At 34.7% G+C, this 19,718-nt stretch overlaps 1 protein-coding gene across 3 annotated transcripts; it reads left to right on the plus strand.

Annotated features, from left to right (window-relative positions):
• Positions 1–43: 43 nt before the first annotated feature.
• LOC125063467 (dual specificity mitogen-activated protein kinase kinase 7) lies at positions 44–13,235 on the plus strand. 3 transcript variants are annotated; one of them, XM_047669922.1, is made up of 16 exons: positions 44–328; positions 1,295–1,386; positions 1,705–1,848; positions 2,102–2,329; positions 2,932–3,111; positions 4,129–4,275; positions 5,192–5,268; positions 5,724–5,975; positions 6,742–6,840; positions 7,408–7,489; positions 7,767–7,867; positions 7,978–8,051; positions 8,414–8,492; positions 9,122–9,237; positions 11,693–11,807; positions 12,466–13,235. In XM_047669922.1, the coding sequence occupies exons 1-16, from the start codon at positions 184–186 to the stop codon at positions 12,542–12,544; spliced, it is 2,010 nt and encodes a 669-aa protein (XP_047525878.1). In that variant the 5' UTR covers positions 44–183; the 3' UTR covers positions 12,545–13,235. The 3 variants fall into 3 exon arrangements, with proteins under 3 accessions (XP_047525878.1, XP_047525880.1, XP_047525881.1); XM_047669924.1 differs by having other exon boundaries at positions 11,765–11,807; XM_047669925.1 differs by lacking the exons at positions 11,693–11,807; positions 12,466–13,235 and adding an exon at positions 9,862–10,140 and having other exon boundaries at positions 45–328.
• The last annotated feature ends 6,483 nt before the right edge of the window (positions 13,236–19,718 follow it).

Consider the following 19,718-nt stretch of genomic DNA (forward strand, 5'->3'; position numbering starts at 1 on the left):
GTGCCGAGTGAGTAGTCTCTATACTTTTATTCGTAATTCGTATATCATCTATGGTAAATTGGTACTTGCTTTCATGAAAGAAATTTTTTGACTGCTTTACTTAGACTTTTTTGTGTAAATAATTTGTTAAATGTATAAAAAAGGGTGTTTAGATGTAATTAAAGTGTTATTTTTCATTTTATAATGTCAAATACTTCACTTGAAGGGAAACTTAAAGTATTACAAGAACGCTTTGAAAATGAATTGCGTGTTCGAAGAGAGGATGCAATCCACAACCAAGGTGGTCTTGGAGCTGCCAGAGCTGGGGGCACCCGGAGGCCTAGACCTCGTAAGTGTTCATGTTTATAAAAATGTTGACTAACAAGAATATTGAACCGGTCTTGCCTTTCCATAAGTAATTTTGCCAAGCGATTGTTTTGTTATGAATATCGTGCTGCTGCTATTAATGATTATCGAGAAATGTAAATTGATATTAACTGTGTTTATTGTATACAAATTTAGGTTATCATTTCGTACTCAAGTACTTATGCCTAAGCAGCACATTTAGATAATAATATTGGTATAGTTTGGCATTGAAGATCTTTCAATTAGCAGCATGTACAGTATACACTTACCTCTTCATTGCCTAGTACATTGTTATATTTATTCGAATACTTAAATACTAATCTTAATAATAACTAAGTCATGAAGACTATGAAAATATGAATGAATTTTAAATAAAAATATTAAACAGTTTTTGTGTACTAAACCTTAAAGCTTTTATTCAAGTAGTAGGTTAGTAAGATAAACAAACTAACACTAACTTAAAGGACATACAATGTTACTTACTGTTTATCTTTTTTTTGCATATTTTTCAAATGAAATGCAATGATTTGTGTACAACAATTTCTGTTTTCTTAATCAAGTTGTTGAATTTATTTAATTGAATATCTTTTTAATCTTGCTATACTGACCAAATAGCTATATCAGGATTTTATTTTTAGGATATTTTTTAATATATATGTTATTTTTATATATATTCATACAATAACAATTATGCTTACACTATATTTGTTAAAGTACTATTTTGTATATTCACAATTCAAATTTATTTTATTGACTACACAAATAGTTCTTTTCCAAATAAAATCAACACTAAGTCAGATCTATTTAAACATAAGGGGTCTTGTGATGCATCTTTTTTAAGTTAGATATATATATATATATTATAAATTAATTTATCAAACAGTTTGTTTATCATTAATTTACACAACAGTTTTCAATGTGCTAATCTGTTCTTACACTGTTATTACAGCACCCATGTTCTCTACCAGAGACATACCAGCATTCCCCCCAAGGTCACCTCAGGCCACTGACACTGAACACAGGATGCGCGAGGTTTATAAGGTACATGCAATATGTTAATTGATTGAGTAAATACTTTAAGGGTATTTACTCAATCAATTAGGTTAGTTCAGAATGTTTAATATTTTTGGCTGTAGCCAGGTATAAGTGAATTTTAGGTTTTGCATATTAACTGGATAGCTAGCTAACATGTTCATCTGAAGCTAAATCTTTCAACTAACAGAACAAAATTGTCAGATGCCATTTTGATGCCATAAGATTAAATCTTTCTGTGTTTATAATTCCTATTATTCATGTAAATATATATTTAATTGATTAATTAACCATTAAGGCTTAGACAATACTTATGAAACTTTTTAGGTGAGTGGTAAGCTAAATGTAGAAGGAGTGGAATACAGATCCAGCATAGATGAACTACAACAACTAGGCGAATTAGGCAGTGGCACTTGTGGACATGTTGTCAAAATGTTTCATAAGTCTTCGGGAGCTGTTATTGCAGTCAAGGTATGAATAGTTTTCTTCAATAATGTACAAAATTAAGCAGGTTTATAAATGTAGTAAAAGAAATGCAAATAGTATATCAGTTATGTGATACAAATATGTTATAACTGAATTATTTTACTTTTTAAATACATATATTTAAAAAAATTGATCTAATTGAAACTATGTTCGGATAAGACACTTGTGTACATACATATATGGTCAATACTATAGTAATTTAATCAGCCAATTGATTTAACTATCAAATGAATTTCAGCAAATGCGTCGTTCGGGCAACTCTGAAGAAACCAAAAGGATTTTAATGGACTTAGATGTTGTAGTGAGATCACATGATTGCCCATATATTGTGAGGTGCCTTGGTTGTTTTGTTACTGATGCTGATGTCTGGATATGTATGGAGTTGATGGCTTCTTGCTTTGATAAATTGCTTAAGAGGCTTGGAGCACCAATACCAGAAGCGATTTTGGGAAAAGTTACTGTTGCTGTAAGTTATTGTATTTTTATTTTGGATTATATTTTATAACCAATATATCTATTTTCTATCTATATTTCCTTGATGTCTTTTTAAATTAAACAAAAGACTGTGTATGTGTGTAAAAGATTTATGAATAGCTTATATGAATTTTTATATCAATTGAAACACATTTTAACACTTTACTTATAGCAAACACTTTGAAGCTCAAAATAATCAACAAAATAGGCAATTATTATTGCTATTACGTAGCAATAATAATTCACTTTTAGGCAACCATATGCAATTTATTCTTAATATATGTCACCATAAAATTGTAAGTACCGTTAGGTTGTAATCTATCTCGCGAGATTGTGAAGCTCAACGTACAGCTTACAATTTTACGTATTATTCGGTAGATTGTAATCTATGGAAGTGAAATCGTCAAATTGTGAAACGGAACGCACCTCGCGCGATGATTGGTTGAACGGCAAATGCCCCGCGCCACCATATTTGTTTGTTAATTCGTTTGTTGTCGTATGCCGTACAATTTTACGGTGACATATATATATATATATATATGAAATAAATAGCTCCCACGATGTCTGGTTATTAACAATAAATATTAATTTCAGACTGTAAATGCCTTATCGTACCTGAAAGACACACACGGTGTGATTCACCGAGACGTTAAGCCGAGTAATATTCTGTTGGACGAGCGTGGGAATGTCAAGTTGTGTGACTTTGGTATCAGTGGACGACTGGTTGACTCCAAGGCGAAGACACGCAGCGCGGGATGTGCGGCGTATATGGCTGTAAGTCTCATATGTTACTTGTGTGTATTATGTTACATTCTAACTTACTTAAATTGAAGAAGCCGTGCACTGAACCAAATATATAAAAAAAAATATAAATTCAATTTTATTACCTTCAATAGTAAGTATATGTTATATACTAATAATTAATTATAAACTACTAACTATATAATATGTTTCATAACATATCTATATCCCATAATAATAAGAGAACAGAGGATATATATAAAATGTTATGGTTGATGATTAAAATATATTTAAAAAAAAAATCTTTTTCCACTTCTGAAAGGGAATTATAAGAAACCAATTTTTATACTATAATAGGTACTATTCAGGGTTTTAGTTGAGAGTTGGAGAGCCTATAAATGAATTTTAAATGTTTACTAGCTTCAACATTATTAATTATACATCTGTAGCATGTGTACATGGCAAATGTATAAAAATTTCATAGATAATTTGGGCTCAATTTCGCCTTTAGGATATTTGTCTCATCCGACCACTATATAGTGTTAACTCCAAACTATATAGTGTCACGTCGCTCGATTTAACGAGAAACCCCCTAAAGCGTCGAAATCACTCGTCTGATGATGATGCACTCTACATATCATTACACCCACACTCTATAACGACAAAAATTAATAATAAAAAGTACTTTTCTAGTTGCGCAAATTAATTAAAACTGCGGAGCTGCGGGTACGTTCTTTTGTCGCTTTATTGTCATATGATGAAATACAATAAGTGTATTGCAGCTCCGCAGTTACTGGAAAAGTATTTTCATCATCACGAAGATGACTCAACACCGCAAGATATGAATAAAATAATTGAAAACTATTACTAGAGCAGCAAAAGACGTCAGACGAAAATAACAGACGTAATAGTGTTCAAATAAGAATTGTTTTTTACGCAATTACTAACATTAGTATGAAATAAACTTTTTCTAATACAGATTTTCCATTTAACGACAACTCTGTGTAACGTCGTTATATAGAGTTTACATTGTATTTAATTACATTACAGCCAGAAAGAATAGACCCGCCAGACCCAACTAGACCAGACTACGATATTCGTGCTGACGTTTGGTCTTTGGGCATATCGCTGGTGGAACTCGCTACTGGAGTGTTCCCTTACCGGGATTGCCAGAATGACTTCGAAGTACTCACCAGGGTATGTATATTGGCTATGTCTATCAGTTCAGGAGATTCAGGTCAGATCAGATCAGGAGAAGTGTTGGCCTAGTGTCTTCAGCGTGCGAACTCTCATCACTCAGGTCGTAGATTCTATTCCCGGCTGTGCGTCAATGGACTTTCTTTCTATGTGCGCTTTTAACATTTGCTCGAACGTTGAAGGAAAACATCGTAAGGAAACCGGCTTGTCTTAGACCCAAGAAGTCGACGGAGTGTGACAGGCACAGGAGGCTGATCACCTATATGCCTATTAGATTGGGAAATGATCATGAAATAGATCCAGAAATCTGAGGCCCAGACCTAAAAATAATGTAGCGCCACTGATTTTTCTAAGATCAGTTATATTTTATACTAGCGGGTCCTAGTTTTACTGTATTTGTAAAGAAAATCCCATTTATAGTAAAAAATACATGTAGAGAAAGAATGATATCACATTTGGTCAATGGTGGGTTTGTACCTAAAGTAGGCCGACTAGAGAAAAATATCACCTATACTCTGATTTTTAATTCCGTAGAATTCTGACAGCTATATTTTTTTGGCATGTTAGAGATAACAAACCTACTAACAAATAGTGATGCCAGCTAAAGAATGAAATAAAGTAATTAAAGTTAGTTCGATATTGAAATATGCCCTAAAATGGGTCAAATTTGTCCCTTTTTCGGTGGAGTTTTTAGTAGCAACATTTATGAAATGTCAGAATTCTTCGGAATTAAAAATCAGAGTATAGTACAATACATCTCGGCGTCAAACGCTTAGTACGTGTTCTGTTTGGCGAAGACTTTAGCGAAATAGCAAGTGAAATACATATTTACAATAATTTTTATTAACAATTTAATGATCAGTCTTGTATTTTTTTAAGCTAAAGAATTATTTATAATAATAGAACACTATTACAGGTAATAGCAGACGATCCACCAAAACTACCTGAAGGCAATGAATTTACACCAGAATTCAAATCATTTGTATCTCAGTGGTAAGTTGCACACATATATTTAAAAAAAAAAACGTGTGGCATTCGGGGACTGCCGCGGTAAAGCTATTGCATAGCATTTTTTATCAAGGCAATTATAATTATTTATTTATGCAGTATTTTTTTTCTTTGATATTTATTCAATCTACCACTCTACCAGACTCAGACTAACACGCCTATATAGTCTGTCTCACTCTAACGCGTACCGGCTACACCGGTCGCGCTTACGCTACGTCACCGATCACGCCAGACCGATGTGAGACGCAGTATGCGTTCTGTCCCGCTCTAACGCGTATTGACCGCACCTATATTACGTCATCGTGTGTTAGGTTTTTATTTTCGTTACAGAATTCGGTCGCCGCGCTCAAAGCCCGCGATAAAATCTATGCAATAGTTTAAAACCTATATATTTGACCACCGTGGCCAAGTAATTAACGCATATTTTCTGAATTTTTCAGCCTAACAAAGAACTACAGACAGCGCCCGAAGTACGCGAAACTCCTGGAACACCCGTTCGTTGTGAAGTCGGCCAGAAGTTCCGTTTCAGTTGGAGATTGGTATTCCACATTATTTATTTGTGGGTCAAGTAAGGCTGGATCCAGTCTATCGGTGAATAATGGTGATGGGCCTGTGACCCCTCAACCTGTTAGGAATTTTGTCACCAGCTCACAGCATTGGATGCCTGAACAAGTCACGCCAACGCCTGCAAGGTATTGTACAAATTTTTACCGCATTGATGACAATTGACATTATGGAAAATTGCTTAAATGTAAATGAAAGAATAAATATAATTTATAAAAATATAAAACGTGTGTGTACTTATGTACTCGCGTTAGAAGTTATACTTCTTTGTAACAAGATTAAAATTTATTCAAAAATTTTATTCTACGTTTGTAGACACTAACAATAGAAAAAACAAAAATGTTGACTAAAGCTAACTTCAGGGTGTTTTTTGTGACGGTGTGCGCGCGCATCGTAAAAATTTACCCTCATAATTTTTCCTAACGCGCCAAAAGAAGTATAACTTCAAAAATCTCGTCATTTAATAAGTTTCATCATTAAATCATTATTAAACAATACATTTACATATATACTATATACTTTAAAATATGTCCAACAAATCAAATGCTTAGGTGTAACATGAATGTTACAAACGGTTTACGCTGTACTACAGTTCACACTAAAGGGCCCTACACCCTTTTTATTTCTGGGCTTCACATTTCTGTATGTTTCATGATCATTTGTTAATCTAATAGGCAAGCAGGTGATCAGCCTCCTGTGCCTGACGCACGCCGCCGACGTTTTCGGTCTAAGGCAAGCTGGTTTCCTCACGATGTTTTTTTACTGTTCGATCGAATGTTAATTACGCACACGGAAGAGAAAACGACTTAAAACCCTTAAAAACTACGGTGTGTGTCCGGCACAGGATCACCTACTCAAAATTATGATCACGAATAAAAAAAAATGTAATTGCAGAGCGTGGTGGGCGAACAACGCCAGTCCCGGTGGAAGTAGTTCGCAGCCAACTAGCTTAGAGGCTGAACTCGCAAACCACTCACCGTACCCTAGGAGAAGGTATTTCTTATTTAAAAGTATTTGACTTTTTTTAATCATACTTCTTTACACTGATAAATGCAAGCACACAGCATTTAATAGATAAAATTAATTTAATTTAATTACACCATATATAGTTGCAATTTCTGAAATGTACCGTTCCTGGGTCAACGGAATGCTTTAAATAATAGAGGATATTATTTTCACCCTATGATTTATAATAATAATCTTTATTTCTTCTCTCACATATACATACAAGGTTATTATGATTAAACTAAGATGGTAACACTACACTAACTTATCGCTTGCCCCTGTTCCCCAAAAGATATAATAAAGGAACAAAAGCTTATTAATTGAAAATCCTGAAGAGATGTGCTTGCTTTTGGCTATACTCTCTACTTTAACTCTGATGATTTAGAAAATCGCCACACTTATTAAAATAAGAATGCCTGAGTAACCAAAATATATAGCCTTGACTCGTTCATAGAATATCCTTATTTTTATGTAGTTCATTTGTGTTTCTTTAGAAAAAATAGATTATCTCAAGCATATGTATGATGTAATTATTTGAATGAATGAATATTACAGAACAATAGACGCATGCGCCTCACCTCCACCTGCCCCCGTGAGGCGAGTGTCCACAGATAATAGATGGAGAGCATCGCCTACGGTTGGTTGAATTTTATATCTTGTATTGTGTACTAGCTGTTGACATCATGTGTGCACCATTTGACATTTTTTTTTAAATTTAAGTTATTTTAAAACTAAGATATTTATTGAAATCAAATGATGTCTAGGGCAATTTTGTTCAAAATTAAATACCCATCATGAATGGGATATTTATAAAATATTAAAATAAAATTGATTACTTTGAAAAGTAAATCTTAAAATACTGTCTTAGTTTTAGAACTTTATGACATTTTTTTATATGGCAATATTATTTACAGAGTTCTGGCAACACTAGTCCCATAGTTCTGCAAAGGTTTTATCATCAGAGTCAACAGCGGCGTTCGAGAGTGGATTTGCACGCCACTCCGAGGCATAGAAGGTAATAAAATCATGCTTTCTGTCAAATTGTGACTAACGATAAGAAGACATAGTAAAATCCTAATTAATTCAAATTTTATTTCTGGAAGTATATATATTTTTTATATTTAGTGTTAGTCGTGAGCACAGCGCCGGAAGGTCTCCAGAACCCCCGCCAAGGACCTCCCGGCACACAAGGCCACATGGTATGTATTATTTGGAGCTACCCCTCAATTTGATCCTACCCTCGTTTCATTAATTTTTTTAATCTCTATAAATTCTTTTACTTTTTTAACTGAAACATGAATTGTATTAGTGTTTTGAATTTTTTATCAACATATTTAATTCTTATAAAAAACATCATAATTATGAAGCCATTCATACAAAGAATTTATCGTAAAATTTAAAACTTGACTTTTGTTAGTCAGATGTATCGTTGGAAACGAAAAACGTCATTTAATTTTTTTTTACGTTTATAATAATTGTACATAATAAAGAATCATGGAGATCCAAAGGAAATTGTACTTTTGTAGACCATTTTAATAAGTTCTTGTGTTGATAATTCCAGTGAACGGCAGTATGGAATTAGAACCACCTCCCTTACACGATAGATTGCACCCACCATCGCCCTTACTGCTCAACGATAGGTAAGACCATGAAACACTCATACACTCATAGTCCTAAATATTATAAATACATACAATAGTACTATCTATAACGTTAAAATGAGTTATATTTGTTTGGTTTAACATAAACCCCATATATTAATACACTCTTTATAACGCAACAGCTACTCTCTATTACGAGGAAATTTTCATATTTAGACAAACTTAAGTGTAATTGTTTTTATAATCAGCTTACAAAACTAACATTTTGAGGTGCCGAAATTTCTAAGAAAGACACCTGAGGTCTTAAACAGCCGTCTCGCCTTCGTTAATGCTAATTGCATTAACACGTGTGCAGTTAAACAAACTGGCCAGACAAAATACTCAAAAAAAATATTAAACAAATATTGGCATAGCAAAACATGTCAGGCATAGTTAACAGAATATATTTTTTTTCTAATTCTGTTGATGTGTTATTCTGTCCCTATATCAGTTGTTTTAAGTCCTGTTAGTAGTCCGTCCCATGGCCACCAAGAGGGAATAGGACAGATATATTTCATAAATAATTTTTAGTAGTAGCCTAGTCCACGAGAATCGATCACAAAACCGGGACACGCTATATTTTTTTAGGTTTATTGGGTTGTATATCTTTTTTAATACAATTACTTCAGGTTATCAGAAGGACGAAGTCAGAGCTTAACGCGGGCTGAGCTGCGCAACGGGTTCCGCGCGGAAATAGCTGCGCCTGCGCCTGCGCATACGCACAAACATCATCACGATGACCAAGGTAATATATATACTGCACATTGTCTTCAAAATTATAACAATAATATAATGGGGGATACGTAAAATAGGAAAAAAATGTTGTTTCTTAATTTTTTAGATTTATAATAAAGACGTGGTTTCTTCACCTTACTAAAAATATATTAAAAATAGTTTTTTTTTTATTATTTATATATTTTAATCTCATGTGACATAGTTCTATATTTTGTTATTTATATTAATTTTTTCACGATTTACATGTTGTATGTATGTATGTACCGAGGGCAGCCAGCCTATAATTTGTGTCTGTGTTATCAAATGCTGCGCTTGCCACTCTATTCATTTATAATGTTTGGCAAATTATACAAACATAGATTAAAGAAAAATATAAAAAATGTCTAAGGGAGCGTTCAAGTATTACGTACGTACGTAAAGAGTCACTAGGTGGTCACGAAGCGTTTTACTAGTGGGTACAGAAAAACGTTACGGCGCGTTACATGGGGGGTGGGGGGTGTCAATAATCTCCAAAAAATGCGTGACGTAATACTTGAACGCTCCCTAACCTATTGAATTTATTTGCCAAATATTCGCTCATTCATATAATTTAATATTATTTCCTATATTTTCCTTTATATCATGTAAATAAAAGGATCTTACAGCTGAGCCTTGCAATTCTAAGCTTAACGCAGCTGTGCTTTAGCTGTGGGAAGTATAGCTGTCTCCCTTACTCTTGCGTACTTCATTTCTTTGAAATCGAGGGCTATTGTTATCTCTTTCGGTAATTTAATGGGCTATTTGAAAAGAATTTAATAACTTATTTGTCTATGGAAGCTATATAAGCTATTTTATTTCTGTTAAGTATTGTCTTTAATGTAGAGCGGTGATGGCCTAGTGGCTTCAGCGTGCGACTCTCATCCCTGATCGAACCTACGTAAGGTTCGATCAGGGCTCGAACGGCGAAGGAAAATATCGTAAGGAAACCGGCTTGCCTTAGACCCAAAAAGTCGATGGCGTGTGTCAGACACAGCAAGCTGATCACCTACTTGACTATTAGATTGACAAATGATCATGAAATAGATACAGAAATCTGAAGCCTAGAACTAAAAAGGTTGTAGCGTCACTGGTTTATTTAATTACTTAATATTTAAATTAAACGTTCATAATGTCAAGAATCTGAAAAAACGTTCTAAGACACATGGTGTCGCCCCCTTTTATGTATTAATCATTTTTTTTATTGATTTCAATAACAGTTTATTTTTCACTATGTCAAATAGCCTATTTGATTGACCACGATTTAAAAGAGCCACGATTAACTCTTTTGTTCTTTATTCTTACCCATAGAGTAAGAGAAAGAGGACAGTTTTTTATAATTTTTAAGGGGATGGTCACTGGCAAACATACAAAAGTCAGGTTTAGCGTACCTGAAAGTCTATAACATAATTACTGATAGATGGATGTTATTTTTAAACGTGAATCACACTTGTCTTAAGAGCTATGAAACCATCTCTGATAGTTCTCAAGACAAGATTGTGATAAACACGCTATTGTAGAATTGATTAGAATTTCTATAATCGTCTTCAAAATGGTCTGGACACTTAGAGTTAATATTTAAATGTAACTATTGATGTTAATCCGTGTAGCGAGTATATTTGAACTATAATAGTAGACTTAGCAAATTAATAAAAAATTACACCTATGTTCAAATATTCTCGCCATATTCCTTTGCTTTGCCGCTCTCCTCACGCCCATCGCCTGCCATCCGTGCTGTCACATGCCTCGCTACACTAAACACGACCTTAACACCATGCTAATAATGGTTTCGATGGCGGGAACAAAGCTTTAAGCTGTAGAATGTGTTGGACAATCCACTAGCAGCTAATTGCGCGATATCAAAATATATAATACAAAAATCTTAAAATTAATTTATGAATATAATACTGATGTCTGAACATATTTTAATAAATGCTCTACATATTAAACTGCTGGATTGTCCAATACCTATAAAGCTTAGCGTGGTGTATGGTAGCTCATCACAATTGGACGCTTTGCTCATCATTTCACATCAGCAAGGCATATGGTTCAGTACTAGCACACTCTTTGGTTGTCGAAAACAAATGAGAATAGTAAAAATCACTGGTCGGTTTTGAAATATACACCAATTAATTTATTTTAATCGTATTAAAAGGTGCACGTTACACGTATACGCGTATAACTTAGTACTATACTTATTTGTAGCGTCAAATGTTTGTATCTATAACTTTATACCTCTGTGGTTACTCAATGATTTCTCATAAAAGCTCTATGCAATATAAAGAAAATTCTAGAACGCCGTATAAACTTTCGGTTGAGCTGTTAAATCGTTCAAAGCTAACAGCATACGTACACAATATACCCGGTTAAGTTGAACGTCAGTAGACAGCCAAAGAGCAGCCTAGAGTGGGCAGCGTGGGCGAGGGGTTAAGCTTGATCGTGGGGTGTAGGCTGGCTGCACTCGCTCGCCGGGCTGGTGAAGCGCCGGCTCAGCGGATACGTCAAATGGCATCATCTTGCAGCGAGGAGGGACAGGCCGCACGCGCACCACACGGCTGCCACGCGGTATGTATTTTAATGATAATGATAACGCTTACATTTATTTAATACTGTTAATATAAAAAAATCGTATTTTTTCTTAGATTATATTTGAAGAAATCATGATACATATGGTTTGGTAAAGGTCTAATGTACTAAGGGACTATAGTTCCTCCCTTGATGTATATTGTATATATTATAATATATATTATCATATACAGTAATCCCTCCTATAACGCAGTTCGGGTCTACCGCGTTATAGGAAATCGCGTTGTAGGAATATTATCGAAAAAGAAAAACCGTTTTTTTAACAATTACAAAACTACGAACAGGAATTTAATAAAGTTATTTAGTTTACGCAACACTAATTATAGACAGATTATAAATTTCAATCTACAGAAATTAAACTTGAGAAATTACCGCGTTAAAAGGAGGAAATATCGTGTTATATGGGGTACCAGAATCGCGTTGTACGAAAACGCGTTATAGGGGGTATTACTGTATGTGTCACGGTAGTATATTTTACTTATGAAAATTGAAGGGAATTGAGTCGTTTGATTAACCAACAGCGTCTCATTGCTAATCAAAAACCGTATCTTTCACATAATTTCGCCTATATAAGTTTGTCTCTATTTCATTATTGTTAGAAAATAGGTTTTAAAGTAATGAGAAATATTATATATAGATGGGGAACGAGCGAAAGTTGGTCCGTTCCAGCGTCGCCCTTACCGCCCCGTGCGCCACCGCCAAGACCAGCGGACTAACACACGGATATAATTAAATCACGGAAAATTGATATGAAACGAAGAAATATTGCTTGCTAGTTGAGTACAAATGGGAATTATGGCATGCTTTTAATCCTGACTCGTAAATTAATGTTTTGTCTTTATCGCTCTCGTGTCGCTTTCCAAATAAATAGGAGACGGAAGAGTCAAACTTTACACGCACAAGGTTTTAATGGATTTTTCTATTATAAAAGAAATACGTTTGTACGTGGAAAATATTTCAGCAGACAAGGGCTCCTTCAGTCCATCTTTAATATGAGGACGTATAAGATTAAGACAGTGACAGATGACAGATGTCATTTTGAGGTTTTTGTTTGAAGTTTTACGATATGTTAAATAAAATCATGCTTTTGTTTCCCAAGTAAGATATTGGTCGTATATATTTAGGTCATCGCGCAATTATTGTTATATAAATTATTATATTATGACGTTTTTGTAATTTGAAAATTTGCGTTAAAATTATTAATTCATAGAATATTATCACGCAATTAAGTATCACAATTCTCAAATACAAACTGTATTTTTGTGATAATTGACCGCGTGTCAATTTGGTAAAGAGTACTTTCTAGTATTTTCGGTATATTTCATAATTTTCCAGCTTTAATATGCAGTCAATAAAATTAATGAGCCTCAAGATTTTCACTTCATAAATAGCTTAAATCACCAAACTTATAATATTGAAAAATGAGCACAAAAGGATAATCTTATGAAGTGCCACTGAGGGATATTTAAATTAATTTAAATGGTCCTCTTACCACATATAAGAAATTGATATAGAGCTACGGTTTCCTACGTCACCCAACGTTACATTACGGCCGTTAGATAACGGCACCGCTTTTCTAGGAAACCGTAGCTTAACAGCTATTGTGCTGGTTAAGATCCCTAAAGTTCAGAGAACTAGTCGTAATTGCTACGTGTCGTAATTCGATAAAATCCACTCGTAGCCAATACGATTGGTATTTTGCGGAATCCGGGCTTAGAATGTTAATGTTTGGCTTATGAGACGAGGAACGTATACGCTTTTATTGAAAAAGATTGAATATTCGCGTAGATTAAGTAACGGATTGAAAATTACTAGAATTATTATTATATTTTCTTTATAAGCCTCAAGTATCACAGTTGTATTAAAATGACAAAATACTAAAGGCACGTTTATTACTGCTTTCGCCCTTAAATAACATGGACTATTATGTTACCACGGTTACGACGTTTTTCATATATAAAATGGATTGTCTTCAAACAGTATAGCGACTAACTTTTACTTAAAAAAATGTATTTGCTCTAAACGTGGACAAAAAAATTGTAAAGCGCTACAGAAATCAAATTTGTACTACAGTAGGTATAATTAATATATATTCATAAAAAATTTCTTCAATAGAATAAATCGTGGCAAAGAGTTAGGTTAGGCTTTTGAGAGGTTTGTAAGGACAGGACTAAATAAGAACGATGTTTCCAGTTCGAAGATACAAAATTTATAAACCATGAATTTTGCTCCCAAAATGATAATTACGAGGAAAATCGCCAAAATAATATTTGTCACTTTTTGGTTGTAGTGAAACTGTTCCACATCAGCTGAATTTACGCCACCTGCGGCATTTTGAGCAATCACGATTTTTTCTTTACTTTGCTCCTTTCCCATTTTTAAAAACCAATGTGTAACTCGCGAATGTTCAAAATCATGTTACACAATTCACTGAGCTGCAACCCGAAACCGAACCTTAAATGGCAATACAATGCATGAGAATTTAAACTAATATAATCATTAATATAGATATAAGGCATAGGTACGCCACAGGTTAGATAGATAGAGAAGTGTGAGTTCGGGCTAAGTGTTGTTTCTGTTTTCAGTTATTCACTGATCAATGTTAGACAATATCGTTTTTGAAGTGTCTCATTAATAAGCATCTACAAATATGGTAACCATGGCAACAAGCTCGTTTAGTCCACTAAATACCTGTATACGTTTATTTTCCCAATTTCTAGTGATTTTCAATATTTTCAATCTTTCATAGTTGGCGACTGTTTTTCTGTAATTTATTTAGACTAAGAATGTATATAAAAAACGCACTGTACGACAAGTGACATAGAATTTTGTATCACTAATATATGAGTTTGGATGTGTAGAACGGCTGAACGGATGTGGGTGAATTTTTTGAGATTGTAGTATGGTAGGCTTTATCCCGGAGATTCCCGGGTGACGTCACTGGAAGTAAAATATACGCAGTAAAATCGATTGTTTATACACGTTTTAATAGTAACGAGGTTCTGCTCTTTTTATAACTGTGAGATTAATATTTGCTTTTGGGAGTAGAAAAAGAAATACTATATTTTTAATTAATACTTAAAAATATTTTCTTACGATGTATTTCATTCATCAAGCTATACAGCCCCAATACTCCTCAAGTATATTTCGCCATCGCAATCTATTTAGTGCTTCTTGCGTCCAACTTTGAACCCCTATTGTTTCGAGGTCCTTGACAACTCCATCCCACCAACGCAGCCTCTGTCTACCGGGTTTTCTCTTCCACCAGGTTGTGAGTTCAGTTAGGACACATGTCCCAATCACTAGTGCCTGTTGCTTTTGAATTGGACGATGTTGGCGTCGTCAAGGTTGTTATAAAGTTATTTAATGTAGCGAATATGTCGTCGTAAACTGGAGTAAAAATTATCGAAGAATTTTTCACTCGAAAATAAGGGAGCAAGCTCGTTGCGATGTATTTAGTAATTTATTACGCGAACTAAAAATGGGGACAGAGTAGTTATAACTTTCCGACGCGGAAATTCGTAAAAGACGTTTTTATTGCTATGTATTTTGTCATGCGACTTACAGATACCGGCAAACATCTTGAATGTCCTTGCCTGCGCAGAATCGATTTTTAGGCATCACTGGGAGGGGCGGTGATGCGCGGCGGCGGGAGTGTGACGTGTCGATCGCGTGATTGGTAAATCAGTTGACGTTTGTGTCCCCCACTCCCTTGTTTAATGTTCAAGATGTTTGCCGGTATCTGTAAGTTTACTTAAGCATGACTTTCGTATATCAAAAATATATTGGATTTTGATATACGTTAGTCATACTCTGAATATTACTCTAAAAAACGTAGAAATAATAGTCAAAATTAGTTTTTGGCGCAGAACTATGTCTGCCGGATATGAGGAATGAAGCAACAGCGGGATTCCTATGTAAATATCGTGTATAGTTTAACTCTTAAACATTTTAAAGCGAATTTAGTTTCTTTGAAATTAATGTACAAATGTATTGTATATTGCGTTTGACCAAATGTACAGTGTAGAATAGTTTAGCTTTGCAATATCGAATATGGATTTTTTTATTTACGAAATTTTATGTCAATTTTATGTTTCTGGAATGGATTTTATCTACAGATTAAGGTGTTGTATGGGCCCTGTTTCACAGATAGTTCGTTAGTGAAGTCTAGGTCACTGAAAGAGCTCGTTATCTGTCAAAAACTGTGATGTCAATGTGAAGTTTGAACTTTAAATGATTTTTATTCGATTTTCGTGTCCATTATTTCCTTTATAAAATGTCGAAGTTAAATAAATATCTTCATTGGTATAAATTAAATAATTTTTGAATAAATATTCTTTCGCGACGTTAAATATTAGCTGTTCTTTTTTTTCTTTCTGTATTAGAAAAAAACAATAAATATGTTCGTTTTGAGATCGAATTTCACACTGGTATCACAAAAGTAAACATTATTCTAGATAACTCTTAGTACCACGAGTTTGATAAAGTACAAAAAATTCAAGATACCACACCCGGTTGGCTAGGGTATTTTTTTCAACATATTACGTACTCGCGTTTAAAACTCAGTAATAATTTTGAATATAATGTGAAACAGAGGCACGATCTAATAATACTATAGAAATTGTAAAAGTGGCAAATTCAAACTTAATGCTGATTCGTCAATGATACCAACCAAAGCATAGACTTATGACGACTGTACGCACTAGTCTTGATCTCCGGTTTTCACAGAGTACACATTCGTATCAAATTACTATTTAGAGAATAAAAAACGAATATTGATGACTCCCGTACATGTCAAAATGCAATACTTTTAAAATACTGGCAATACTTAGCGCTACTCGACTCTTTACGTCGTTACAGAAACGTCAAAAATATATTGGATTTTGACATACGGCTGTCATGTCCGGCTAAGCCTTTGGCTCGGGCACAAAAATTTCCCGGCAAGAGTTTTGACGAGTACAGTCGCCAATAGAATAGCATTTTTCTATAGTATTATTATGTGTAGGTAATATTAAGACGATAGCAATGTATGTAACTGCTGCAATAATTAATATTAATCGGTTTTGGTATGAATATATCTTAACTTCAGCGTCTAGTCTTGTGTCGCAATGTGCAGTTACAGAATTTATTGCTTTAATTTATATTGTTTATTTTGTATATTTTATGTAATTAATGTGTATTGAAATAAATGCGAATTTAATTATATGGTGTTTTATTACATGAAGAATATACAAAAGTATAAAAAAATTATGTTGTAACTCAAAACTGGTTAATTGATTAAAACAATTTATCGAAATTACTAACTTCATGTACCAAAAGTATGACAAAACCTTGAGTATAGTATATAAGGACCAATCCAGTTTTTAATACGTGTTCAAAGCTCAGATTTGAATAGGTATATCTGCTAGTTAACTTAAAATCTTTTTTAGCATTTTTTTCTCTATGTTTATATTATTCAGGTAATTTGAAAAGTGAACAAGCGCGCGTCGCTTCGGCTCAACGCCAATATAAAAAAAAAAAAAAAAAAATCTTTATTTTTCTCCACAATCTTACATTGATATTAACTAAATATTAAGAAACAGATATATTGTCGCAAGGAAACATTATAAGATTGTGAGAGACTGGTGACTGAACTAAGCAGGGCTTGTATCTCAGACCACCAGCCTCTCCCCACATGGTGTAAAAAGTAACCAGTAACAAGAGTAAATTATTAATAAGGACATTTTACAGATGTAACATGGAGAAAAGAGGTACCTAATTAAAATATGTAGGTGTGCAATCGCGCCGATATAACATCCGTGCTAATTATTATATATATTATTATATATATATATATATTAGTACTTAGATAAATATATATATATTAGTACTTAGATAAATAGATAACAGTACATAAATAAGTATAAAAATAAATAGTAAATCAAAAATAAGCTATAAATTGTAAGTTAGACCATTGGTTGGATTAAGTTTTCAGTCTCATCATAGTTGAGACCTTGTATGTAGGCAGTGACCTTCTTTTTACAACTGAAGGATAAGAGTAAGTGAATATTCAGCTTGCGATTTAGTTTGTTGTAAATAAAAGGGCCGAGGTAACAGTAGAAGCGGTGGGAAAAGGCAGTGTAGAGAGAAGGAAGGTGAACAGGGGGTGGGCGGCGAGCAGATCGAGAGGAAGAAGGACTAGGTTTATGTTCGTGATGCTGTTTGAGGGCTGTGTTTAGGATGAACAGTTGACGTACTGTAAGCATCTGAGCTTCCTGATAGAGGGTGAAAGTAGGGAAAAGAATGGGTTTGAATAAGCAAACTTTTAGAAGAGCCCTCTGGGCACGTTCCAGGGACAGCAGATGGGTTTTGGCTGCACCACCCCAAGTGGTGATAGCATATAATAAAACAGATTGACATAATGCTAAATACATCATTCTGACTATATGAGGCTCGGCAACATGACGAATTTTCTTAAAGATAAACATGAGTTTGCGGACTCTACCACACATATTCATAAGATGGGCCTGAAACGTGAGTCGACTATCTAGTGTGATGCCAAGATACTTAACCGTACAACCTCTCTTCAATGTAGCGCAAGAGCATGGAACAGAAGGAACAGAAGAATGTGTATGGGCAGTTAAGGAATACGGGATTAAGGCTATGGGAGGAGTATATATGGAGAAGGTAAGATAGCAAGTTTTCTCTATATTAAGAGTTAATAAATTTTGGCGCAGCCAACACGAAACGATATCAAATCCGGTCTGTGCATAAGAGAAAGCTTCCCTCCAGCTTTTTGCAGAGAAAACAAGAGCAGTATCGTCGGCGTAAGAGACCAATTTGCAATTAGGTATTTTCAGGGAACACAGATCATTCATGTACACTAGGAACAGCGTAGGACCAAGAATGCTGCCCTGGGGGACTCCGAATTCCACTGGAAGGTAAGAGCTGACATGGCCATCTACCACTACACATTGACTCCGACCGCTGAGGTAACTTTTAAATAAGGAAAGTTGAACTCCTCTCACTCCAAGCGCTGAGCAATATGAGTTGAGCCTTTTGGTTGAGCAGTTTGTTGGAAGAATGAAGGCGCTGTTCTTTCTCCGACCTAAAGGAAGGATCCTCATCCAGGCTAAACACAGACTGTTTTTTTTATATAACGGGCAGGAGGCTCGCGAGCGCGTTTACGGCCTTTTAGAAATTGGTACGTTCGTACCTTGCAGGACCCTTAGTCGAATTCGCTCGGAAATACTTCAGTGGGTTCGCTACGCCATGCGTTGATACGGCGAATCGAATTGCTCTTCGTTGGATACCTTCACGTTGGAATTGGGGAGCTCCCGCCCTGGGGCGAGTACAGTACTAACAGTACTCCATATGGGTACCGAATTTTTGCTTTATACGAGTTGCAATCGGTGGCCCGGTGAAGTACCGTCCCGCCAATTTCCTTCCGTTTCAAATGACCGCGAAACTGAACGTCGTTCAATATGTCAATGCCAAGCAATACAGTAGTACAGAGTAGTGTGTTTTTTTAGTCTGTGTGTTCTTGGGGTTAAATTTGGCAAGATTTATTTGACCCCGATACATATATAAAACTATATGTATATATCGTTAGCGCGTTTCAGGGTATGCCGTCATCGCTACGTTAACAATGTTGTGGTGGTCTGGTGTCTCAAGCCCATATAGCACCAGTGTGTCATTATATTAGCGCCCTCTAGTAAGTGCGCGCTCAAAATAGAATAAGTAGTGAAACATGTTCTTGGAAGGTGCCGCGGCGCCCTCACAGCGCTGCGCCTGTTACAACGTACATAGGTCGCCCCTGAGCGATCCCATTAGAACATTACCGTTTTGTGGGTAAGAAAATAATATAATAAGGTATTCTATATTAATGTAGGGTATAGTTTAAAGACAAAA

Source organism: Pieris napi, chromosome 3, assembly GCF_905475465.1.
Source record: "Pieris napi chromosome 3, ilPieNapi1.2, whole genome shotgun sequence".
Taxonomy (NCBI): Eukaryota; Metazoa; Arthropoda; class Insecta; order Lepidoptera; family Pieridae; genus Pieris; species Pieris napi.